This window comes from Stylophora pistillata, chromosome 8 (assembly GCF_964205215.1).
Source record: "Stylophora pistillata chromosome 8, jaStyPist1.2, whole genome shotgun sequence".
Taxonomy (NCBI): Eukaryota; Metazoa; Cnidaria; class Anthozoa; order Scleractinia; family Pocilloporidae; genus Stylophora; species Stylophora pistillata.
Genome location: NC_142526.1, coordinates 8,435,713 through 8,457,838, shown reverse-complemented (window position 1 = coordinate 8,457,838; position 22,126 = coordinate 8,435,713). Strand labels below are relative to the sequence as shown.

At 37.4% G+C, this 22,126-nt stretch overlaps 1 protein-coding gene across 3 annotated transcripts in view; it reads left to right on the top strand.

Annotated features, from left to right (window-relative positions):
• LOC148724796 (uncharacterized) overlaps positions 1 to 20,708 on the top strand; it is a 31,448-nt gene extending 10,740 nt beyond the window's left edge. For all 3 annotated transcript variants that reach the window (XM_088731660.1, XM_088731661.1, XM_088731662.1), the window contains 22 exons: positions 92 to 215; positions 1,079 to 1,138; positions 1,965 to 2,022; positions 4,250 to 4,568; positions 5,393 to 5,504; positions 6,143 to 6,191; positions 6,765 to 6,808; positions 7,054 to 7,153; positions 8,348 to 8,401; positions 11,023 to 11,097; positions 11,192 to 11,245; positions 12,459 to 12,496; positions 12,674 to 12,800; positions 13,641 to 13,853; positions 16,955 to 16,987; positions 17,268 to 17,309; positions 17,395 to 17,451; positions 18,097 to 18,134; positions 18,420 to 18,453; positions 18,774 to 18,815; positions 18,938 to 19,022; positions 19,490 to 20,708. In XM_088731660.1, coding sequence (XP_088587786.1) covers positions 92 to 215; positions 1,079 to 1,138; positions 1,965 to 2,022; positions 4,250 to 4,568; positions 5,393 to 5,504; positions 6,143 to 6,191; positions 6,765 to 6,808; positions 7,054 to 7,153; positions 8,348 to 8,401; positions 11,023 to 11,097; positions 11,192 to 11,245; positions 12,459 to 12,496; positions 12,674 to 12,800; positions 13,641 to 13,853; positions 16,955 to 16,987; positions 17,268 to 17,309; positions 17,395 to 17,451; positions 18,097 to 18,134; positions 18,420 to 18,453; positions 18,774 to 18,815; positions 18,938 to 19,022; positions 19,490 to 19,496 — 1,765 coding nt within the window. In that variant the 3' untranslated portion in view covers positions 19,497 to 20,708. The remainder of the gene's footprint in view (positions 1 to 91; positions 216 to 1,078; positions 1,139 to 1,964; positions 2,023 to 4,249; positions 4,569 to 5,392; positions 5,505 to 6,142; positions 6,192 to 6,764; positions 6,809 to 7,053; positions 7,154 to 8,347; positions 8,402 to 11,022; positions 11,098 to 11,191; positions 11,246 to 12,458; positions 12,497 to 12,673; positions 12,801 to 13,640; positions 13,854 to 16,954; positions 16,988 to 17,267; positions 17,310 to 17,394; positions 17,452 to 18,096; positions 18,135 to 18,419; positions 18,454 to 18,773; positions 18,816 to 18,937; positions 19,023 to 19,489) is intronic.
• The last annotated feature ends 1,418 nt before the right edge of the window (positions 20,709 to 22,126 follow it).

Genomic DNA, 22,126 nt, shown 5'->3' with positions numbered 1-22,126 from the left:
TCATGCAGCTAAACATTTTGATGCCTCATCCTTGATTCACCTATTACAACTTATGTTGACCTCTCTACTTATAATTAACTTTGTTTTGCAGATTTTATTTTGCCAGGGCAACTGGGCAAGCGAAACTTGACTTTCGCAAGGCGTGTGGTATCTGGAGTGGAAGATATACAAACAGTATGATAAAGGGAGATAGTGTGTTGTATGTCTATTATAAGGTTCGTCTTACTCAGACAGTACATCATTTTGCAAAGTCTTAAGTAGTTCTTTGTGTTACTTTGCTCTGTATTTAATGCCTTATGTTGGTTAATGTTGTGTCACTTTACCAGGTGGAGATTTCCTGGAATACCCATTTTCACATTTGGGACATATGATGTCCCTAAAGGTTATTTGCAAAGCACTGTGGTGTGATTTGACATACTTTGCTTTTTGAGAATAAGATACATACAGCACATTCAAAGTTTTGTTCCAATAACCCTCATCGTATCACCTGTGGGTCATAATTGGTAGTGGCCTGTCAGTTATTTGTTGGCCCACAGTTGGTGGAGGGGAGCTGTTCTTTTCAAAATAGTTACCACATTTTCCATGTTCTTTCAAACTTTTATAAAAATCTGTACATACAGTTCAGAGCCACCTAAATTAGCATGTCATGCGTAGATATAAGTATGGTAAATAAGACTAATTGTAGCCTAGGCCAGGTTAAAACCAAGTCAATGCAGCAGTCTCACTTGTGAGATGTGGGGTCTCAAGGGAGGTTTGTGGGGAACTTTCTGTGCCTTTACTTGGTTTCTAGGTTTGCTTGCTTTGTTTCCCTCCCTTTCGATTCTTTCCACTAATTGGTAAGCATTGATTCCAGACTCTTTTTTAGTGTTTGTTTTGACAGGTACCTAAGTTAGTTTGGCTTTGTTGCCATGGTGACTTCCCTGCTGCCCTCCACTGTTGTTACTTAATTTTACAGAATTATCGTTCGACTTAAATAAACTGTACCTCTTAAAATCCATTTTAAGCTTCCTTATGAAATATGTGGAATGTACTGCTGGAAATAAGGATTATGTAAATGACATTTTGACTTGTTTTTAAGGAAGAGAAAGGTGAAGACTCAGGCCTTTACTCCTCAGACTCAGAATTTCCTCAGACAAAGGTATTTTGAAGACCGCAGTTCAAAATATATGAACTTCATATATTTATTCTATTTCATTTATCACTTTCACGGGTTTATTACGAATCAACTTAACGGCCTGCTCCCACTTGGCTTATTAGCTCAATTGGTAGAGCGCTGCACTAGTATCGCAGAGGTCAGTGGTTCGAGTCCCGTACAGGCCTGATTTTTTTCAGGTCTGATTTTCGCTATTGCACAAATAGCGCTATCTACTGCGAGGATCGTGCATCATGCATATAGATACTAACTTAACATGGAGACTGCCTGGAGTTGAAAAATATACTCTTTAATTTGGCAGCTTTGACTTGGGTTTGGCTAAGTCTCCCAGTTACCTATCTATAGGAATTGGGGTCATTCCATTGTGAAATAAGAAAAAAAACTCCTGAGCTTTTGCTGCTTAGAGCTAGAGCATTTCTGTTTTTTAAATAAATAAAATTGCTTGTTTTGAGTTGATAATGATATTCTGTTAAAAAACAAACCTTATAAATTTGGACCATTTTTTTCTGCAACCATCACTCAATCAAATTTTCTTTTATTGACAAATTATAATGCATACAAGGTTTTTGAGATAAATTTTATTTCCTTGCAAATCACATGAGAGTAAACTAAAACAATCATGCTCTAGGTAGGAGACTTTTTCATCATTGATAACAGTAGCTTATATTACTACAGCAACAGTAATATATATATCAAGTTTTTAATATAAGCTGACTAATTTGTTAGACTCAGGGATTCGTTAAAAAAGATTAAGGATAGAAGGAGAATTGCTCTACAATCTAATTATATATTTTTTTCAATTTTTTTCCAGGAAGACCAAATACAAGACTCCAACAAGTTCTCCACAGACTCAGGACAGTCAGGAGCAGGTATTACACTTTCACCAGTGTGATCTAACAAAATTGGTTCAAATGACATTGCCATTACCACCGCAACCAACACTTCCAACAAGTTGATTATAATGTTACTAGTGTTTTAATGTGTAGCAACTCACCCATTTATGCCCCTTGTTTCATAAGTGTCTCACCCATGGCATTAAACAAACACTCTGAAGTGTTGCTTTCAGCAGTTCTTGGGTTCACAGAGTAGAGATGGGAATATTGTGCAATAAGTCACATTTTTCCCTTGCAACCTTTAATTTATTGAGGGGACATTGGGGTTTTTGGTGTTGTGGTGTTGACCCCTTTTTGAATGAGGTATTGAGGTGAAGAACAACTTGCATTGCAGTGTTGCAGTGATCTCAGACCTTACAGTGTGCAATGTTTATAATTTCAAATTCATGGTGTTCAGTGAAATAAACCATTTCTGGTGTTGCAGTTTGTTCTTTACTACATTTTAATAACCTGTGGTTAATCGTCAAACAAAATAAGCATTACATACCAGATAATGTTTAATAAACAGTTTGTTCTATTTTGTTTGTGGTTTTGCAGTACTTTGAACCTCCCCCCCTCATGTTCTCCTCTTTATTAGTTTCTCTATAATGAGTGAATGTAAGTAGTTCTCTAACATATAATTTGAAACTTCAGTCCTGTTTAAACATTAGCAATGTGTGAGAAATTGGTTGAGAGGTATCAGTTGGCATGGGATTTTTATCTGGCAAGCCCTTATGGTTTTTTAGGATGTCCTGCACCCTTATTTATTAAGTTTTCTCATGTATTTAATTATTGCATAGTAAATAGTGGGTCAAAAAAAAAATTGTCTTGGGATCAAATATATGATCAAATATATGATACACAGTTGTACAAAATTTTTTAGACCGATGTCATAAATGCGGTTTTTTCTCATTTCCAGTTTAAATCAGGAACCTTTTAAACAAACAAGACCGAAACATTTTGAAGAAACTAAAATCAACGGATTGCCACCCCCTGAAAGACATCATTCCTGTCCAAAAGACATATGTACACAATCTTTGGAAAAAAGGCTGCGTGCGCCCAAAAATTAATAGACAGCGCTTTATGAACACCTTTGTAAATAGGTTGATATTATTTTAAGCTCCATTTATTGTAATGACATACTTTTTAATTCATAATATGTATGTAGATTTCTGTAGTTTTTCCAAATTCATTGTAACATAAGATATGTAGTTTTATCTTATGATAGAATAAAGACTTTTTATTATTATTGTTATTATTATTATTATTATTATTATTATTATTATTATTAAAAAGGTAACCCATAGCTAGGAGGCAATATAAACAGCAAGGTATTGTCCACTCTCCATGAAAATTGAGTTTGCACAAGTGAAGCTGATTACAGCCATGTAATACTTAACAATTGGTTCATGCTTTAGCGTGCACTATCGAGTTATGGAGCACGCTGGAAGTTTGGAGAGCACGAAAGAAGCGTAAGAGTTGCCCGAGGCAAAAGCCTTGGCAACTCTAGCTTCTTGAGTGCTCTCCAAACTTCCCACGTGCTCCATAACTCGATAGGGCACAGCTAAAACCATGAACCAATTGATTTAGAACATAACCGGTGGAATTGTGCATCAAATCTGATGCGAAAAACGGACAACAATATCAGTTGAACCGAATCGTGACGGCGCTGATGCCGAGTCTCCTTTTCCTTTGTTTTTCTCTTTTTCTGCCTCATTTAAGAACTCTAACCCAAGGGAAAAGGTCGAAACATTGTCTTCGTTTTCGGACTAGTAGGCCGAGTTTCTGTTTGTAACCATTATTGTCGCGAAATATATTATTTTTCCCCGCGCTAACAATGGCCGCTCGCGCGAAAAGAAAAATTTCTGGTGAAGTTGGATTTGCTGATGCTATTAGCGTGCACTATTGGGATTTTGGGCACGCTCACGTATAATGAATTTGATTGCAAGACTCTGCTAGCTATGTTCTAATGAAACTTATGACGGGTGTAAAGAGGGGAACACTGCTGATAACAGAACTAGTTATGGATACTCTATTTGAGTTGTCAGAAACACATGAATGTACAAAAGGCTCATTATTTGGTAGCCTATAAAAAGATCATTTTGATCAGGAAGTAAATGGGTAAAAGTCAATGTAATGCATCATGCTCAAGAAAATTCAGTTATTGGAGAAAAAAATTAAATATTTTGAAATAAACTTAAATATATGATATTTTTGTCTGTAGATGATTTACAAGAGCAGACAAGGACTACCACTCTTATATCTCAATTTGAGAGTGTTAAAATCTCTGAGAAAGATGAAGTGAACAAGACATCTCATAAACAGGCTTTGATGGAGACATTTACAGCAAAAGGGAGTCAAAGTTATCCACAGTTAGCTGTTTCTGAAGTCAACCAGCAATATACATGTGCAACTGGTATACCTCCAAGCTTTTTGGCAAGGCATACCACAGACTTATCGCTGTTGGATCACCTACCTGCTACTGAGGCTGTGTTATCTGATGGAGTTCCAAACCTCCCTCAGAACAATGTACAGAATGTCAGGTAGGTAAGAGAAGCTTCGGAGGAGTGTGATTAAAAGTATGTCGTCTCTCATTGTAATGATCTGTTATTGTTTTGCAAACCTACTTGTAATTTCAGCTTGAATAGTTTTGTAAATAAGTTAAACAGTATATGCTAGTTGATGTTTTTCATTCTTTTTATGACTTTCCAGTGGTAGAACGAAAATGGCAAGTAATAATTAAAATATTTGGGAAAAATATGTGGTGTAAAGTACACAATTTTTATTTTTCAACAGCATAAGTCTAAATAACCTAAGTTGCCATTGAATTTGTATAAAATTATTTACCTAACAACTAAATTAGAGCTTAAAGCAACTTTGTTTCTAGAAGGCATGAGAGAATAAGTCACAGAAAATTGACTTAATTTTCATATTTTGATTGGAGTTACCCTAGAACTTAGAAATGTGATAAGGTTTTTTTACCCAGATCTGCTTCTGTATTATGGATATCAGTGTCTGTTTCAGTTTTGGTGACTATTCTAGAATTTAGGAGCAGATCTTGGCAAAACTGCCATAGTGATATTGTGATTGAAAACTCAGCATCTGGGGGTATCTGGGGTATCTCTGAGCACAATATGGAGGTTTGGAATTTTTTTACCATTTGCCATGCTTTTTGACTTTGGCATGGAAATGATAAGTGTATTTTGGTGACTACATTAAGTAGAATTTAAGCACAAAAGTAGCAGGCTGTAGCTCAATTGGATAATTAAGACAGGCATGTACCAAATAAAATGTGCAGAAGAGGAAAGCATTCATTAATCTTTCTGTGTCTTTTGTTTTTGCGTTTTTTTTCTTTTTTTTGCCTCAGTGTGCCAGTGCTCATTGCCAATGAGTCTCCAGCACATGCACTACATGTTACAAGACGAAAGGCACCAGTGGAGCATGATGAAGGGGGTGGCTGCTCTCCTGGCGTACTAGCGGTGGGTAAACCACTTTAAAGTAGAACTAAACTTATATAATCTTTGTTATTATTACAACTATTTTTTGGCTGAAATACACACTTATTGTGCTGACTCATCAACTACAGTCATTTTTTACAAAGTATTTTTCTTTAGTCATACATAGGTCTTCAAAGTTGCACACGAATAAATTAATTTCTTGTTGCCATGTTCCCACCGATAATGTAGCTCCATTTTCTGCCTTTAAAAGCACACACAACCCACAATTCCTCTATTTGCTCTGACGAAGGGCTAACGCTCGAAATGTCAGCTTTTGTAATTGTTACGGTGGCCAATTTATCATTTCAACTTTGTTGATATATCCAAACTATTTTGAAAATGGGCTTTCCAGAGACATTTTCAATCTGCAGACTAGGCAGAATATATTATCCTTGATTCCAGGGTAACAACTAGTTTTTATTGTTGTGGGAGAATGTAATGGCCTTTTTTGTGAAAATCTATTCCATAATGATTGTGATTAAGGTAGTGGTGATGATGATGATGATGATGATGATGATTTTCATTTAGAATTATTTGAAAGAAAGCCAACAGAGTGTGCTACATTTTTAAACCAAAATGAATGCATATTTTACTGAATGCTTCAAAATTTTATTTTACAGGGACATTCTTCAGATACCTATGACTCAGGCATAGATTCATCTAATGATGGTATGTTACTTCAACTTTTTGCACATTGTCTTTGATTGACACTCACTGCAGTTTGACTTTTCAGGAAACACAATTTCCTAAAACCTCTTTATATGCAGCCTAAAACCTGATCATCAAACATTATTCTATGCTTGATAAAAATATGATGAGAAAAGAGAAACATGACTAAATTAAATATGAGAAAACTACATGCATTTAGTCACCTGTTCTGCTTGGTTGCTGTAATGCACTTAACATTATGGATTTCCAGACCTGTGATTGCATTTTGGTGATTGAAAACCTTCACAATTGGACCCTTGTGAAGTGCATCATGAAAATATGATATAATTGTAATTTTTACTGGTCAACCAAATGATTTGTCTTAGGTTTTCTCACATTACTAATCTGTTATTATTAGTATTATATTATTGATATTACTATTTTTTATGATTTTTCTTTTTTTTACTAAATTTTGTAATCTTATGTGTGATATGTAAAAAATAAAAACATGAATAAAAATAAAATGATAAATTTGACAGTTAAAATAATGTATTATTTTGTGTCTATTACTTACTTATCATGTATTAACTTCAGGGGGTCCACTCCTTGTCAACAACAGAGAAGATTATGATGTACAGGTACATGTGGTAATGGCATATTACAACATATAAAGCATTATTTTATTAATTTGTCTGGTTTACTTGAGTTAACATAGGTTTAAGACTGTGACCGACTGATGTGGCTTGTGGTTACATTTATGAAATTGATTGAACTCAGTATAACTTTAATGCCTTTTCACAAGCAAAAACTCAAGAAAGGCATTACATTTTTTAGAAGGCTTAGTATTATGGTTTTAAATTTTCTTTCCGTGTTTGTCGTTTAGCTCTATTTCCCTATGGAGCAGGACATGGTAGAGGCACCATCTCTTGAAGAGATGTTGTTCAGTAAATATCTTTGTCACTCATCTTTGACAGTCACTCCTAGTAAGTTAATTAAGACAGACCAGTTATTGATAAAGAATACAATAAATGATTGGTTTAACAACAGCAACAAGGTCCAAACCAAAGAACAAACCTAATCTACTTATGACATCTTGTTTGGGAATTGAACATATTATAACTTTGAGAGGCAAGCCCTCTCACTGTTGACCTATTCCACCCAGAACTTGTAAAGTATATGGCTTGTTAGATCACAACAAAATCTGTTTTTTTGGGCAGAGTTAGGAGGTGTAGTTACATGGGCAATGTATTTCAGGTTTTTTTTAAAAGACAGAATTGAAGGCTTTCCAAGACTTTTCCCAGCTGAATCAGTGTCAAACAAAAACTGGAGGAAAATACATTGTAGATCAAAGTAAAGCTCAATCATTCATATCATTGATTATGATCTGCTTTAGATCGTCCAAATTCTGGTAAACAAGATCGAAGGTGATCGTTCAAAATTCCACACTTAAATATGGAACAAGCCTATAAAAAGATTTCAACTACTTTGTAGCATTTTTACAAACTGAAACACAATTTATACTAGCAACAATTTTTTTTTCATAGAAGTTTCAAAAGAGCTTCAACAGAGCTTTATAGATAAATCCTGAAAATTTGAAATCTGTGTTGGCAATCACACACAAACACCATGGAGAACACATCACAACTTCATTCAGAAGTTATTTATGTTGTCCAAGATTTCAAACTTGGTGAATGAAATTTTTTTGCCAGCCACAATCTTGGACTAATCTGGAGGTCGAGCTGGAGAGCTTGCTCTTTTCAAAGTTGGCATGTTATTTTGAAAATTAGGGATCTTTGTTTTTGGGTCTTTGTTTTTAGGCTCTTTTTAAATAAAACTGATGTTTTATTGCATGCTTTAATGCATTCAAAATGAATTAAACTTGAGCTGACGAGAAACCAAAAAAGATCATGTTCAACATAGAATATAAAGGGGTCTTGGTTTTTCGGTCTTCATTTACAGGTCTTTGTTTTTTGGGGTCTTAATAGCTCTTGGCGTACCGGTCTTTATTTTCACTACAACCATATTTCTAGTGCCCGTTTACATTGTCTCCTTCAATAGATGGGGATTTACTGCTGCTTTTTGGTCTTTGTCAACTATTGACATGCAAATTACACATTTCTTCTTACAACCATTATTTGGTTTCATGGTACTAATCTGTTTTATTCCAATTTCTGTAGCTTTCCCTGTTGCAGAGAGTGGGGGGAACAACCAAACCAGCTCTCAAGAATGGAGTAAGTTACTAATTTCACTAATTTTTTTTTTTTTTTTGGAAGTAGTCAAGATTTAAGTCTGTTGAAACTCTCACAACAGAAACCAAGCAAGTGTCCTGAATCTAATGTGGCTAATTGACTGTCATGTGTTTAGATATGACAGTAATCATAACAGAAACTGAAAATCCATTGTTGTAGAAGTGGCTTTTATTAAATCCCATGTTTCAAAACTCCTTTACAAGCTTTGAACTGTACAATTTCCTAGAGCATACAGTAGACCATTGGGATGTCCTTTGCTTAAAAATTATTTAACACTCAATTTAAAGCATAACCACCATAAACTATATATATATATATATATATAATATGTGGTAGTCGGAAAAAAACAACTACATATGCATCCCTACAGACCTGTTTTGTGGTTGCCCACTCATCAGGGGATTTTAATGGCAGAATAATGCGATACCATCGCTTATATATTACACTAATTGCTAATTAACATGGTTTATGCAGTGTGAAAAGTGTCAAGTCAGCTGTTGCGTAAGAGTGCTTTGTTTCTGTATCGGTGCGAAGAGACGAGTTCGTTACGCTTGTTGAGTGTTGATAGGTCTGGGTGGCAGATGATTAGGAATTTCCCCTTAAGGCATAGGTTGCATCGTTTGCTTGAGCTGTTGTAGGGCAGGTGGAAAGATAGGATGCGCCAGGTGAAGGAATAATTGATGTTGTTGTCCAGATGTGTTTGCTGAGTTCGGTGGAGTTGCGGTGTTTTGCGTGTCGGAACGCAGGCAGCCCAAGCTCACTACTAGAAAAGCGGACGTGACTCTTACCGTGTTGCGTAACGTTTTATATTTATAAAGGTTTGTATGGGATGTTATCGGTTTGCCTTAAAAGAGAGAAAAAAATGTCTTGTTTTGAGATAAAATGGGCTTACCTTATTGCCTTGTTGTTTTCTTTGTTGATTCCGAGCGTCTCAGGCCATTTTGAAGCGTTTTCGGCGAGTTAGCGCTATGTTGGTGTTCAACTAACATAGCGCTAACTCGCCGAAAACGCTTCAAAATGGCCTGAGACGCTCGGAATCAACAAAGAAAACAACAAGGCAATAAGGTAAGCCCATTTTATTTTAAAACAAGACATTTTTTTCTCTCTTTTAAGGCAAACCGATAACATCCCATACAAACCTTTATAAATATAAAACGTTACGCAACACGGTAAGAGTCACGTCCGCTTTTCTAGTAGTGAGCTTGGGCTGCCTGTGGTCGGAATGATGAGGTGTGGTTGTTGTAACGCGACTTAAAGTTGCTTGCAGTGAGCCCGATGTATGTGTCTGTCGTGCTGTTGTCTTTACGCGTAATAGTAGCTTGGTATATGACGGATTGTTGGAGGCAGTTTCCGTCTAGAGGGCATGAGTTTTTCTGTCGGCAGTTTCATTTCTTGTTGTTGTTTGCGGTAGAGGTGTCGGTTGTTGTGGTGGCGTTAGTCTTTACGTGGGAGGTGAGGATTCTTTTGTTGTAGTTGTCGATGATTTGTTTTGTATTGTCCATGCAGCTGTAACTAATTTTGATTGTGTTTCTGTTGAAAATTGTGCGGAGCTTATGATCTTTGGGGAAGTGTTTGTCAATCAGTGCGAGGAATTTATGTCCGATGTTAGTGCTGGTGTTCTGGGTAAAAGGCGGGTTGTACCAGAGGATGTTGTTGCGTTGGTGGTTCTTACGACTTTGTGTGTGCGTTGGTTCGTAGTGCAGTGTGTAGCTGTAACCACTGGTGTTTAATGCTTTCTGGTAGGCAGGAGCGGCTTGGTCGAAGGAGGTTTTGTCGGATGAGAGGGATGATAAGTGTCTGTTGATGCCGGCGGGGATGTTTTTCGTGGTGGACGGTGGATGGTTGCTTTCGCGGTGGACGTATTGTAGTGTGGTATTGGGTTTGGTATATGGCTGGTAGGTGTTTTGGCTGAGGTTAAATGTGACGTCCAGGAAGTTGATTACTTGTTTGTTGGCTTATATGGTGATGTGGAGTCCGTTAGCGTTAAAAATGCGGCATATCTCTTTTTTGATATTTTCAGTGTCCCTGGGTGTGGCGTCGGTTGTGGCAAGTCCGTCATCTCGGTATAGACCAATGTTTATGTTGAGATTCTGTAGCTGGGACAGAAGGAAGTTTCCGACAAGTTCACAGGTTTCGGCGCCATCGAAGCTGCCCATGGTTACGTCAAATGTGGTGTTGCCTTTTTTTTTGCCAGGGTTGCTGTTTGTGGATTAAAATCGAGCTTTTGGCATGAATAATAATGTTCCTTTCGTCGGTGGTGATGTTGTCAAAATCAGATGCGAAGTTGAGTGCTTTGTTTAGGAGGTCTAGGCTGATGGATGGGTAGAATTCTTCTATGTCGAAGCAGATGAAGTTAGAGTTGTATTTGTTGTCTATAGATCGAAACCAGTTGATAACGGCTGAGGTGTTTTTCCATAGGTTGAAGTTGCTTTTTCTCGCGATGTTGGTGTTGATGCGGTTGAGGATCTCTTTGCTCACTTTGCCTATTTCGGATTTCGTCGGGTTGATCAGGCAACATGTTGGTTTGTTTGTTTTATTAGTATTCTAAGGAAATACTTGTCATAAAACATGTTCTTAAATTCATGTCAATTAATTTTTTTTAGATTTTATTCCAAATGGAATAGCTCATTCAATACTGGAAAATGAGGAAGAAAACAGCAATGCTGTACCAGAAAGCTGTAAGCTTTTGTTTTCAATTGATGTTCCAACAATCTAGTACTACATACGCCATTCAGTGCCTGTCTCTAACCAGTTTCACTCTAATATTTGCAGGTGATTCAAGACTGGAAAGTGCTGAGGCTATCAACAGTGAAGAACATGTAAACTGTATGCTCATCTTTAGTTTTCATCATCAAATGATGCTTGTAGGAGCTCTTAAAGTCAAACAGTTAGAAACAACTACCAGTTGTTTCCAAAAGAAATAATTTGGATATATCAACAAAGTTGAAATGGTAAATTGGCCACCGTAACGATTACAAATTAAAGCTGACGTTGTGGGTTGTGTGTGCTTTTAAAGGCAGAAAATGGGGCCACGTTATTGGTGGAAACATGGCAATGAGAAAAACATGAATAAATTAGTGGAATGAAAAGCGTCCGTTGATCCCTGTGGGATTTAGATTTACCTAATCATTCAAGTAACATATAGACCACTTTCATAAATGGCTGCCGGATTAATATTCTTTTGTTTAAATTTAAACTTGCCTAGGTGGCCTCGTTCTCCAGTACAAAATTCAAAAGAATACATTATCTCAAGCGAGGCTACCCAGGCAAATTTAAATTTAAACAAAAGAATATTAATCCGGCAGCCATTTATGAAAGCGGTCTATGGCATTCTGCGGTCTTTCCTTGCACTTAGGTAGCACGGAAAGCCGTAAAAATCTTGAACAAAAGCTCATCTTTCAAACCGGCAGTCTAAATCCCACAGGGATCAACGAACGCTTTTCATTCCACTAATTTATTCATGTTTTTCTCGTTGCCATGTTCCCACCAATAACGTAGCTCCATTTTCTGCCTTTAAAAGCACACACAACCCACAATTCCTCTATTCGCTCCGACGAAGGGCTAACGCTCGAAACGTCAGCTTTTGTAATCGTTACGGTGGCCAATTCACCATTTCAACTTTGTTGATATATCCAAATTATTTCGTTACTCCACCGACGCAGCCCCAAAGAGTTTCTTTCGAGAGAAAGAGAAAAGGCAAGGAAGGAATATAAAAGGGATCTTTTCAGTAATGAATGCTACTTAAGCATTGGTGAAAGTAAGGCCTGAGAAAAATTCAGGCCTGTACAGGATTTGAACCTATGACTTCTGCAATACCAGTGCAGTATGGGCTCTACTAACTGAGCCAACGAGCCAGCGGGGAGCTTGTCATTATGTTGGTTCGTAATAAACCAAAATCGTTTTATATCATTTTTATTGAGGAACGGCAAGGTTTGGCAACTTTTGCATACCCGATCAGTGGCAACCCTGTGAATGAAATTCATGCAATTTTGGTGGCAGTGATATTATGATAATAATATGTATAATTGTTTCATTACAGTGGTGCAGAAGATGATCCCTTCATCAAGCGCTTTGGAAGTTAGTTTTAGTCTTTTTTTTTTCTCAACCTTTTCTTTACGATATTGAAAGTAACCTGCAGACCCTTTGGTTTGCATTTTAATAATTTTGTAATATCATCTGTGGAAGCTCTAATGATATTGCCACCACACAGTTGAACTAGACTTTCTGATAACCTTCCGTGTTACATCCATGCAGGGTGGAACAGAATTCCTTATTGCATTGGGGGGTGTGCTGCTAGAAGACATCAATTATGCTTATTTTGGAGAACATCGTGTAGAGTTGAAGAAATTAAACACTCTAAACCTCACTGGGATAATTCCTGGCAAGTATTTGCAAAATTCAAGTTTTAGGAATGAGATAAAAAATGTAACAGCCTCAGTCTGTAGTTTAAGTTGGATGTTTAAAGTTGTGTTCAAAAGACCATGTCACATTCACTTTAACATGTGGGATCTCTATATTAAGTAAATTGTAATGTATGAAAATTGGTATAGATTGAATATTACAAGTATGTTATTGGAAAAAAGAGGACAAAATTTTATAAGGTAAGGTTCAAACCAAGTCAGTACAGCAATTTCGTCAATGAAATGTGGCGAGCTGGAAGGAGATTTTTAGCTTTATTGCTGTGTGCTTTTGATTGGTTTCTTACCTGCTTTACTTGTTCTGTTCCCCTGGTATTGTGTCAATTCCACACACCAGTATTTTGGTATCATGTTAACTGGTGCCTTGAGGTGGGCCATTGCTTAATTTCCATGGTGACCTCCTTGCTATTGAGGAGATTACTAACTGCCTCTCTAGACCGTCTGTAGCATCTACCCTACTATAGTTGAAAAAGAGCTGAATCCATACTTTTACTAGTCATATACAGCTGTATGAAGGAAATTTTATTTAAATTGTGCCAGTGATTGCAATTTGATCCTCACAATTTGGTTGCAATTAGATATAAAAGGAAATTTTAAAGGTTTTCCTTTGGAGGCCATTCCCCCACGCAAGTGATGCAAGCCATGTCAAGTCTTAAAAAAAAAACCAACCACCAAAAATTTTAATGAATAAATAAATGCTTAAAGACTTGTCATAGACTTATAAAGACTTATGCATAGGGCTAGTCTTATTCTTGACATGCAGATTTACAACTCCTTTGATTTCTATATTGTGTTCACTTCAGCTGCTCACCAGCCTGGAATTGTGAAAGTACGCGTGTACTCACAATCTGAAACGTTTCTGGGAGAAACAGAAGTCCGTTATATAGACCTGATGAACAGGGTTGTCTCTGAGGCTGTACAGCATGGTATTGAAGGGGTTACCAAGCTGTATGGTTTAATGGGAAAACACAGCATTGATTGGTGGAAACAGAGTGCATCTGTCAAGCAGAATCCAGGTGGGTATCTCACATGTTTTTTAAAGTTTACTTCTCGCAAATGATAATCATTTAGTGTCAAGAAAATTTTTACATGCTCCAGTTTATAACAATTAAGGCACATTTACAAGTTTTAAGGAGTAAGTTTTATGTTCATATATGCCAGTGATCGTGGTAATATCATTAGAAGGAGGACTCTGAAGATTTTCTGCCCATTGTTAAGTTTAAGGTCCTTACTAATCAACAGCATCAGAACAATTTATACTCTGATAATTCATGGCACATACCAAGGTGCCAACTAGTATCTGATTACTGTATTTACTAGAATAAGCACCAAATTATCCCCTGCCACACCCCTCTCGCAACACACAAACAAACGAGACAGAAAATGTTTGGGCATCTTTAATAAAAAAAAAAAAAACAAAACGAGAGGCCTCCGGGGCCCGAGGAGAAAGAAAGAGAAAGAAAGAATAAGTTCGGAGGCGCATGACAACTTGTCTTCAGGAACTTCGAGAGTCATATTAACAATGTCGTAAATGACTACCCTTGTTTCGCCATGTTCCATCACGTTCACCCTCTTGTACCCTAGTTAACCCATGTTCTACCATGTTTACCCCAACTACCCTCGTTTAGCCATATTCTACCACCTTCATCCTCATCTATCGTAGTTAACCCATGTTCTCCCACGTTTACCCCCATCTACCTTAGTTAACCCATGTTCTGCCACATTTATCCTAGTTTACCCATGTTCTACCACGTTCACCCTCATCTACCCTAGGTAACCCCTGTTCTACCACGTTCACCCTCATCTACGCTAGTTAACCCGTGTTCTACCACGTTTACCCTCATCTACCCTAGTTAACCCATGTTCTTCCACGTTTACCCTCATTTTCCCTTGTTTAGCCATGTTCTACCACGTTCACCCTCATCTACCCTAGGTAACCCCTGTTCTACCACGTTCACCCTCATCTACCCTAGTTAACCTATGTTCTACCACGTTCACCCCGATGTACCATAGGTAACCCATGTTCTACCACATTTACCCCCATTTACCCTTGTTTAGCCATGTTCTACCACGTTCACCCTCATCTACCCTAGTTAACCCATGTCCTACCACGTTTACCCCCGTCTACCCTAGTTAAGCCATGTTCTCCCACGTTTACCCCCATCTGCCCTAGTTTAGCCATGTTCTACCACGTTCACCCTCATCTACCCTAGGTAACCCCTGTTCTACCACGTTCACCCTCATCTACCCTAGTTAACCTATGTTCTACCACGTTCACCCCGATGTACCATAGGTAACCCATGTTCTACCACATTTACCCCCATTTACCCTTGTTTAGCCATGTCCTACCACGTTCACCCTCATCTACCCTAGTTAACCCATGTCCTACCACGTTTACCCCCGTCTACCCTAGTTAAGCCATGTTCTCCCACGTTTACCCCCATAGTCCTAGTTTAGCCATGTTCTACCACGTTCACCCTCATCTACCCTAGGTAACCCCTGTTCTACCACGTTCACCCTCATCTACCCTAGTTAACCTATGTTCTACCACGTTCACCCCGATGTACCATAGGTAACCCATGTTCTACCACATTTACCCCCATTTACCCTTGTTTAGCCATGTTCTACCACGTTCACCCTCATCTACCCTAGTTAACCCATGTTCTCCCACGTTTGCCCCCATCTACCCTAGTGAACCCATGTTCTACCACGTTCACCCTCATCTACTCTAGGTAACCCCTGTTCTACCCCTTTCACCATCATCTACGCTAGTTAACCCATGTTCTACCACGTTTACCCCCATCTACCCTTGTTTAGCCATGTTCTACCACGTTCACCCTCATCTACCCTAGTTAAGCCATGTTCTCCCACGTTTACCCCCATCTACCCTAGTTTAGCCATGTTCTACCACGTTCACCCTCATCTACCCTAGTTAACCCATGTTCTACCACGTTTACCCCCATCTACCCTAGGTAACCCATGTTCTACCACGTTCACCCTCATCTACCTTAGGTAACCCCTGTTCTACCCCTTTCACCATCATCTACGCTAGTTAACCCATGTTCTACCACGCTTACCCCCATCTATCCTTTTTTAGCCATGTTCTACCACGTTCACCCTCATTTACTCTAGTTAACCCATATTCTCCCACGTTGATCCCCATCTACCCTTGTTTAGCCATGTTCTACCACGTTCACCCTCATCTACCCTAGGTAACCCCTGTTGTACCCTTTTCACCATCATCTACCCTAGTTAACCCATGTTCTACCACGTTTACCCCCATCTACCCTTGTTTAGCCATGTTCTACCACGTGCCATGTTCTACCATGTGCGTCAACTTGGCAGTTATCTGCGCAGCTGTTTTTGATAACAGATGAATGGGCTTTTGCCCTGATAAATTTGACCTAATTACAAAATTGTATATCGATGAAATGTTTTCCGGAGATGGTTCAACATCTGTTATATTTATAACTTTTATTACGCTTGCTAATAAAACTGACTCATAATTTGTCCATGGTCCGCATGTTTGCGGCATTCCGGTCGATGATAGGAACTCTGATCATTTTAGCCTTTTATGGATTCCGAGTGATCTTTTTCTCTTCACCCCTGACGGCTTTAAGGTAGGGCGAGAACTGGCACCGTACACATTTTTGCAACCGATACAGTAGCACGAAGTGTGCATCCCTTAAAAATGTCCAAAAATGTCATACATTCTTTTGAATCAAAAAATACATACACACGTTTAAAAAACGTTGCAATTTGAAAATATATAGTTATACCTTTTCTGTTTTCATCTAAAGGGTGATAGACGATGCAGGTATGTTTCAAATCAAAGATCCATACCCTGAAGAACTGAAAGAGAAATGCCCTTGTCGGCAACTGTTGTTCCTTTTCTACCAGTTTATATCGGTTGTCACCTTTTTTTCTTGAGAAGACTATTGCTGGTTTAAGAGAATATTGTTACCTTGAAGGCCTTTTTGATGTTTTTAAAATCTTTTCATTAAACTGCTTTGACCAAACTATTAAAGACTACACACCACAACAAGTACATAAGTACATTACGCTTCTGTGATATTTATGGTTTGCCAAATCATTGCTTTATTTTCTTGTTTTGCAGCTTTTTCATCACTGACTACAAGTACCGCATCTAGTACGTGCATCTCAATTGAATTTAATGACCTAAGTACAAGTACTTTACCATAAAAACAACTAAACCAGACTTGTTATCAGTGAAAGTACGTTAAAAAAATTTCACAAAAATTTAAGTTTTTTATTGTCTTCTGGGCAGTGTTTTATTTGGTTTAAATAACTATCCAAAAGAAAGCTTTTGACTAAACGAACAGATGAAATATAACCCTGGGATTAAAAATTCGCTAGAGGAAGAAAGATAACTCATTGACGCTCCTTTTTCTAAATTGATTCCTTAACAGGTACAGATAAAGGCGAGACAAGCTCAACTAGCGATTTTCAGGGCAAGTTATACAACTGAAAATAAAATGCGGGTTTGAAAAGTAAAATGAAGAAAGAAAGAATACTTATAGAAGCTTCTTTTTCTAGTTGAGTCCCCAACAGGAACAGATACAGGCGAGACAAGTTCCTCGAGTGATATTCAAGGCAAGTTACAATTTTCAGCGTCAAGTGTATTCCCTGCCTTCAGTTAAGTTACTTGTATGATATCTGTTTAATCACAGGATGAAGTTTTGAATCTATTTTATGCAAGCTTTTTCCAATATTCTTATTCAGTGCGGGGTGCCCTAGAATCATACATTCCTTGGGTTATGAATAGCTCACTTAAAAACCCCATGGTAAAGGTTATAAAGCATGCACACCTGCATCGTCTAAATATGACAACATTTTATAAGTTCTTCCTCACGTTGAAACTTCAGAAAAAACCTAGCGAAAAATCTAGCTATTGAGTAATGAGAGATTGAAGTAATGCGATAAACCTCACAATGATGTAGTTTTTTCATGCCACTTATTAGCTATGTCAGCTTTTCCTTCAGGTGATGTATCAATAGATGCTGAGCAAAGTACTCTTAGGAATTTTGATGAACTTGATCTCCTTCTCCCCTTATTATTTGATGGATTGTTCAATTAAAATTAGCCATATTAAACATAAATATAGAAGCAACAATAATAATGTTCACACGGTCACAAAGCAAGGTGTTCTCCATTAAACTGGCGAAGATCTATCGTTGGCTCCACGATCTCTATATGATGTATACTTTTGATTGTTACACATCTCTTAATCTTTTTCAGACGTGATAATTGTGCGTGATACTGAAAAGAAAGAAAAGGTATTCTTTTTTGTTATGGTACACCCATAAAATACGTGTCCTGTTCCGGGAGATCTAATCTCTTTTTTATACGTTTTTATATCCTGCAAGAAACGTGAGTGCATCTTTGTTATTATAAAATTACTGTAAATCGAAAAACGAATTCCATGGAAAAAAGGGGAAGAAACCATTTCTTTTACAACTTTGCTGTGAGGTGAGATCAAAGCAATTTAATCATCGCTGTTCTCAAAGTCCATATCTGCACAAACGATGTGACCAAATGATGTTTTTGTCCACTGTTTATAGAAAGTGGGGAACCCGATGTCTTCAAAAGTTTCAGGTAAAATCCATAGTATTTAACTATGGAGGATGGAAACTTCATGGTTTAATTCATTGCTGAAGAATAGTTTGTCGTTAGAATGTGGAGGTTGAAAAGCAGAAAGTATACGAAAAGATAAAAATAACTAGATTCATTTTTCATTGAGTATATAATCTAGTCACGCATAGAGGGTGTGCAAATGTGGAACGTTTGCTGGAAGTTTCACTCGTACATGTCAACTACCGGTCGGTTTTGCATTTTCATCATTGCCTAATGATTCTGTTGTATGAGAAGCAGGAAGTAGATTTTTTGTTACATGATATAGTTCTTCTTTTCTTCAGCAACTGATAGAAGGCAAGTATCAAAGATGAAAGAGCGCAAAGGTATGCAAAAAACGTGTAAAAAAAGATTTTAGAACTTCGGTATAATCTTTCAAAACCTACGTTGTGAAATGTCATATGTGCCGTTTCCTTTTTTTTTCCTTCTGACACAAACCTGTCTTCAGGAAGGGGAAAGAACAAGTTAAGAGATGCGCTTACTCCGGCTGAGGATCTTCCCGCGAAAAAAGTTCGCAAAAAGATTGCTATCAGGTACTTAAACTTTACATGAAGCAAGAACAAATTATGGCATGTTCAATATAAGATGTAAAGGTCCTACAGTATGGAAGTCTATGAGTGAAGAGTCTTTCAAAATTAAAGGAATCAGTGCAATACGATCTCGTTTTGAATTATTATCAGAGATATGTATTTATATCATCTTAGATTGCAATTCTGTCTTTTCCTAAATTATCTTCTTAGTTATTTGTTTGTTAAATTCTGTAGACCTTTATAGGCCTTAATATAAATTATTTTGTATAATATGTATTTGATGCTATAATGTTGTTGCTGATCAGTAATTCATTTTCATTCAATGTTGTTGTCTACTGAGTACCTGGCTCCGCTAGTCCCTATGGTTATTCCAGATAGCCAATACTCTTCTTTTTTTCAATATTGTTTTTTAACTTGACAAATACAAGAGTAGAAGTAATGATTGTCGTTGTTGTTGTTGTTGTTGATAGGGAATGAAGATACTGAACGTTAATGCAGGTGGAGATGGCCAAGATCTTTCTTAATTCGATATTGCGTTTAATTAAAACCTATCGTGTAAACGAGAATGGCAACATCGTTACTACCCGCTGAGGGGAATTAAAGTTCACCACTAAATGTTATCCGATTCGTACTGGTTTAAATTGATAATGAGAAGCAATAGTGTTAATCCGTGGAGAGACACTATCGGTCCGTAGCCCGCGGAAAATCAGTGAAAAAAATTTGAATGCTTTGACGGCCGCGAAGTTAGGCAGATCGGTAAAACAATTATTTTTCAATTCTGACAGGTATAACGTATTATTTAGCCAATGTAAAGTTGCGAATTAATGAAATTTGTGATAGGCTGTACGCATGAATACATATTTGAGTGATCCGCATTTAGTGGGTTTTGGCTGTTTTTCAACTACCGCGAGGAAGAAAATTTGGTGGTGAACAATAAAGACAATAGAGGGTTTATCGGTCTGATAGTTGCCCCTTGGAATTTTGATGTTCTTTAAAATAGCATATTTGCCCTCGGATAGTGACTTTTGAACGTATTTGTATGACCTGAATAGAAAGAGATTGTTATTGAAGGGTGAAAATGGTACATTTCGCATTTACTTAGATACGATTTAAGAAATAAAACCAAGGCAAAAGTCCTCGGTAAAATAATGATTTGACGTGGTTAAATGTATTTTTGTGACATGAAAGGCGTCACGTTTTCTCCGCAGGGTGAAAATAGTTGATTTCAAAAAATAGTAAATCCTCTTATCTTATTGCTTTGCAAAATGTATAAAAATCCTTCTCATTGATTGAAGATTAATCCAAATCCTCGTGAAAGTCACCTTTCACTTATTGGAAAATATATCTGCATTATAGTTTTAATCTCGTTACATCTCGCCTGGTTTCGTTTCGTTTCGTTTTGCAAAATATTGTACTAGTAACAATTAAAAACATTTTACCAGAACATACAGTACCGCCTGAGAAATGATCAATCTGGTTTAAAGTTCTGATTGGTGGCGAAATGTCCTCTGTAAAAAAGAAAAAAAGATCTGGCCGGCTTATAATAGTGACCCGTAGTTAAATAGTTTTGTTGTGTTAGGTCATACTTTTAGGTGATTAGATTTTTCCTAACGGATATCACTCCAAGACTTCTTCCATTGACTTCAGTTAGAAACAGTAACTTTAATAATAAAAACTTGCATTACTTTACTTTGTAACTTTACTTAGTCGTCGTGATACCAGGGGCGTTTCTCTCTTGGGTAAGTAAATTGCATAAATGCTCGAAGTGGGAGTTTTGTTATCGTTAAGAACCCCGTCACCATTCCCGAGGTTTCTTATCTAAACTTTTGCGAAATTAATGCACTTTAGGTAGGCATCTTTTCCCCGGAAAAAAAATTAATCAATGCTTTTGTAAGTGCGTAATCAATCGAATATCTAGTCCCTTATAATGTCCATCAAAACCTGAAACGTATTACAATCAAGGCAAATTTTTACTTCAAGAACTTTTTACAAGATAAAACGATAAACGAGCGATGTTACGCTGGAGAGAAAGAAGCAACGGAGATGTACAGGGTGAAAAAGATAGCATTAAGTCTATAGGAACAGTATGAATAAAGTACAGCTTTAGAAGGGTTGCTCGTGGCTTTTATCTCCTTCCATTCAGAGGAAAATGAAAGAATATGTAAAGGGATTTTCAATCTACTTTGGAAGCGCTACTTAACGCTTCTTTTCCCAATTTTCAAAAGTTTAAGTGGTGCGAGGGGGTCATTCTTAAGGTTGTAAATGAACCGAACGTAGCAGATAGAGGCATCGTAGCGGAAAAATCAATCGAGCACAGCACTTATTATGTAAGCCCGAATTGAGACGAGCGTACACTGAATTGTTTTTTGGTTTGTGCGTCAACTTGGCAGCTATCTGTGCAGCTTATCCAGATGAAAGATTAAAGGGCTTTTGTCATGATGCTTTTGAACTAATTACAAAAGTGTATAATAAGGAAATTTATTACAAGACTCGGGCAGTCAGAGGGCCAATAACTAAAATCAAACAATCAAAATGCTCTATTGCCGGTAAATATTCTCTCAGTATTGGAAGGGCATTTTCCCGAATAGTACCTAATGATACCGCACTTGTGTCCCTTCGAACTTCAGTCATATAATAAATCTCGTATTAACAAAGCTTGCTCGGGAACGTACTGGAAGAATATCGTTCCTCGGTCTATTTTGTACGGACCTCGCTACGCTTGGTCCGTACTCTCAAGACCTCGGTCCGATATTCTCCCAGTAGGGCCCTCGCGCTTGGTTAATAAGATATCTGTTTCCAGCAGATAGCTCAACATCAGTTAGATTTGTAACTTTGATTACACTTGTAAAAAGCAACGAATAAAAATTTGTCCTTGTTCCACGTATTTGCAGAGTTCCTGTCGACGATAGTAATTCTGATCCCTTCAGCCTTTTCAAGATTCCAAGTGACCTTTATAGGCTGTCGACTTGTTCTTCAATGCGCCTCTTAATCCATTACTTTTTGGGCTTCGATAAGTAATAAGCCATCATTCCTACGAGGTGTAACACGGCTTCAAAATAAGGAACATGGGTTACCTAGGGTAGATGAGGGTGAACGTGGTAGAAAAA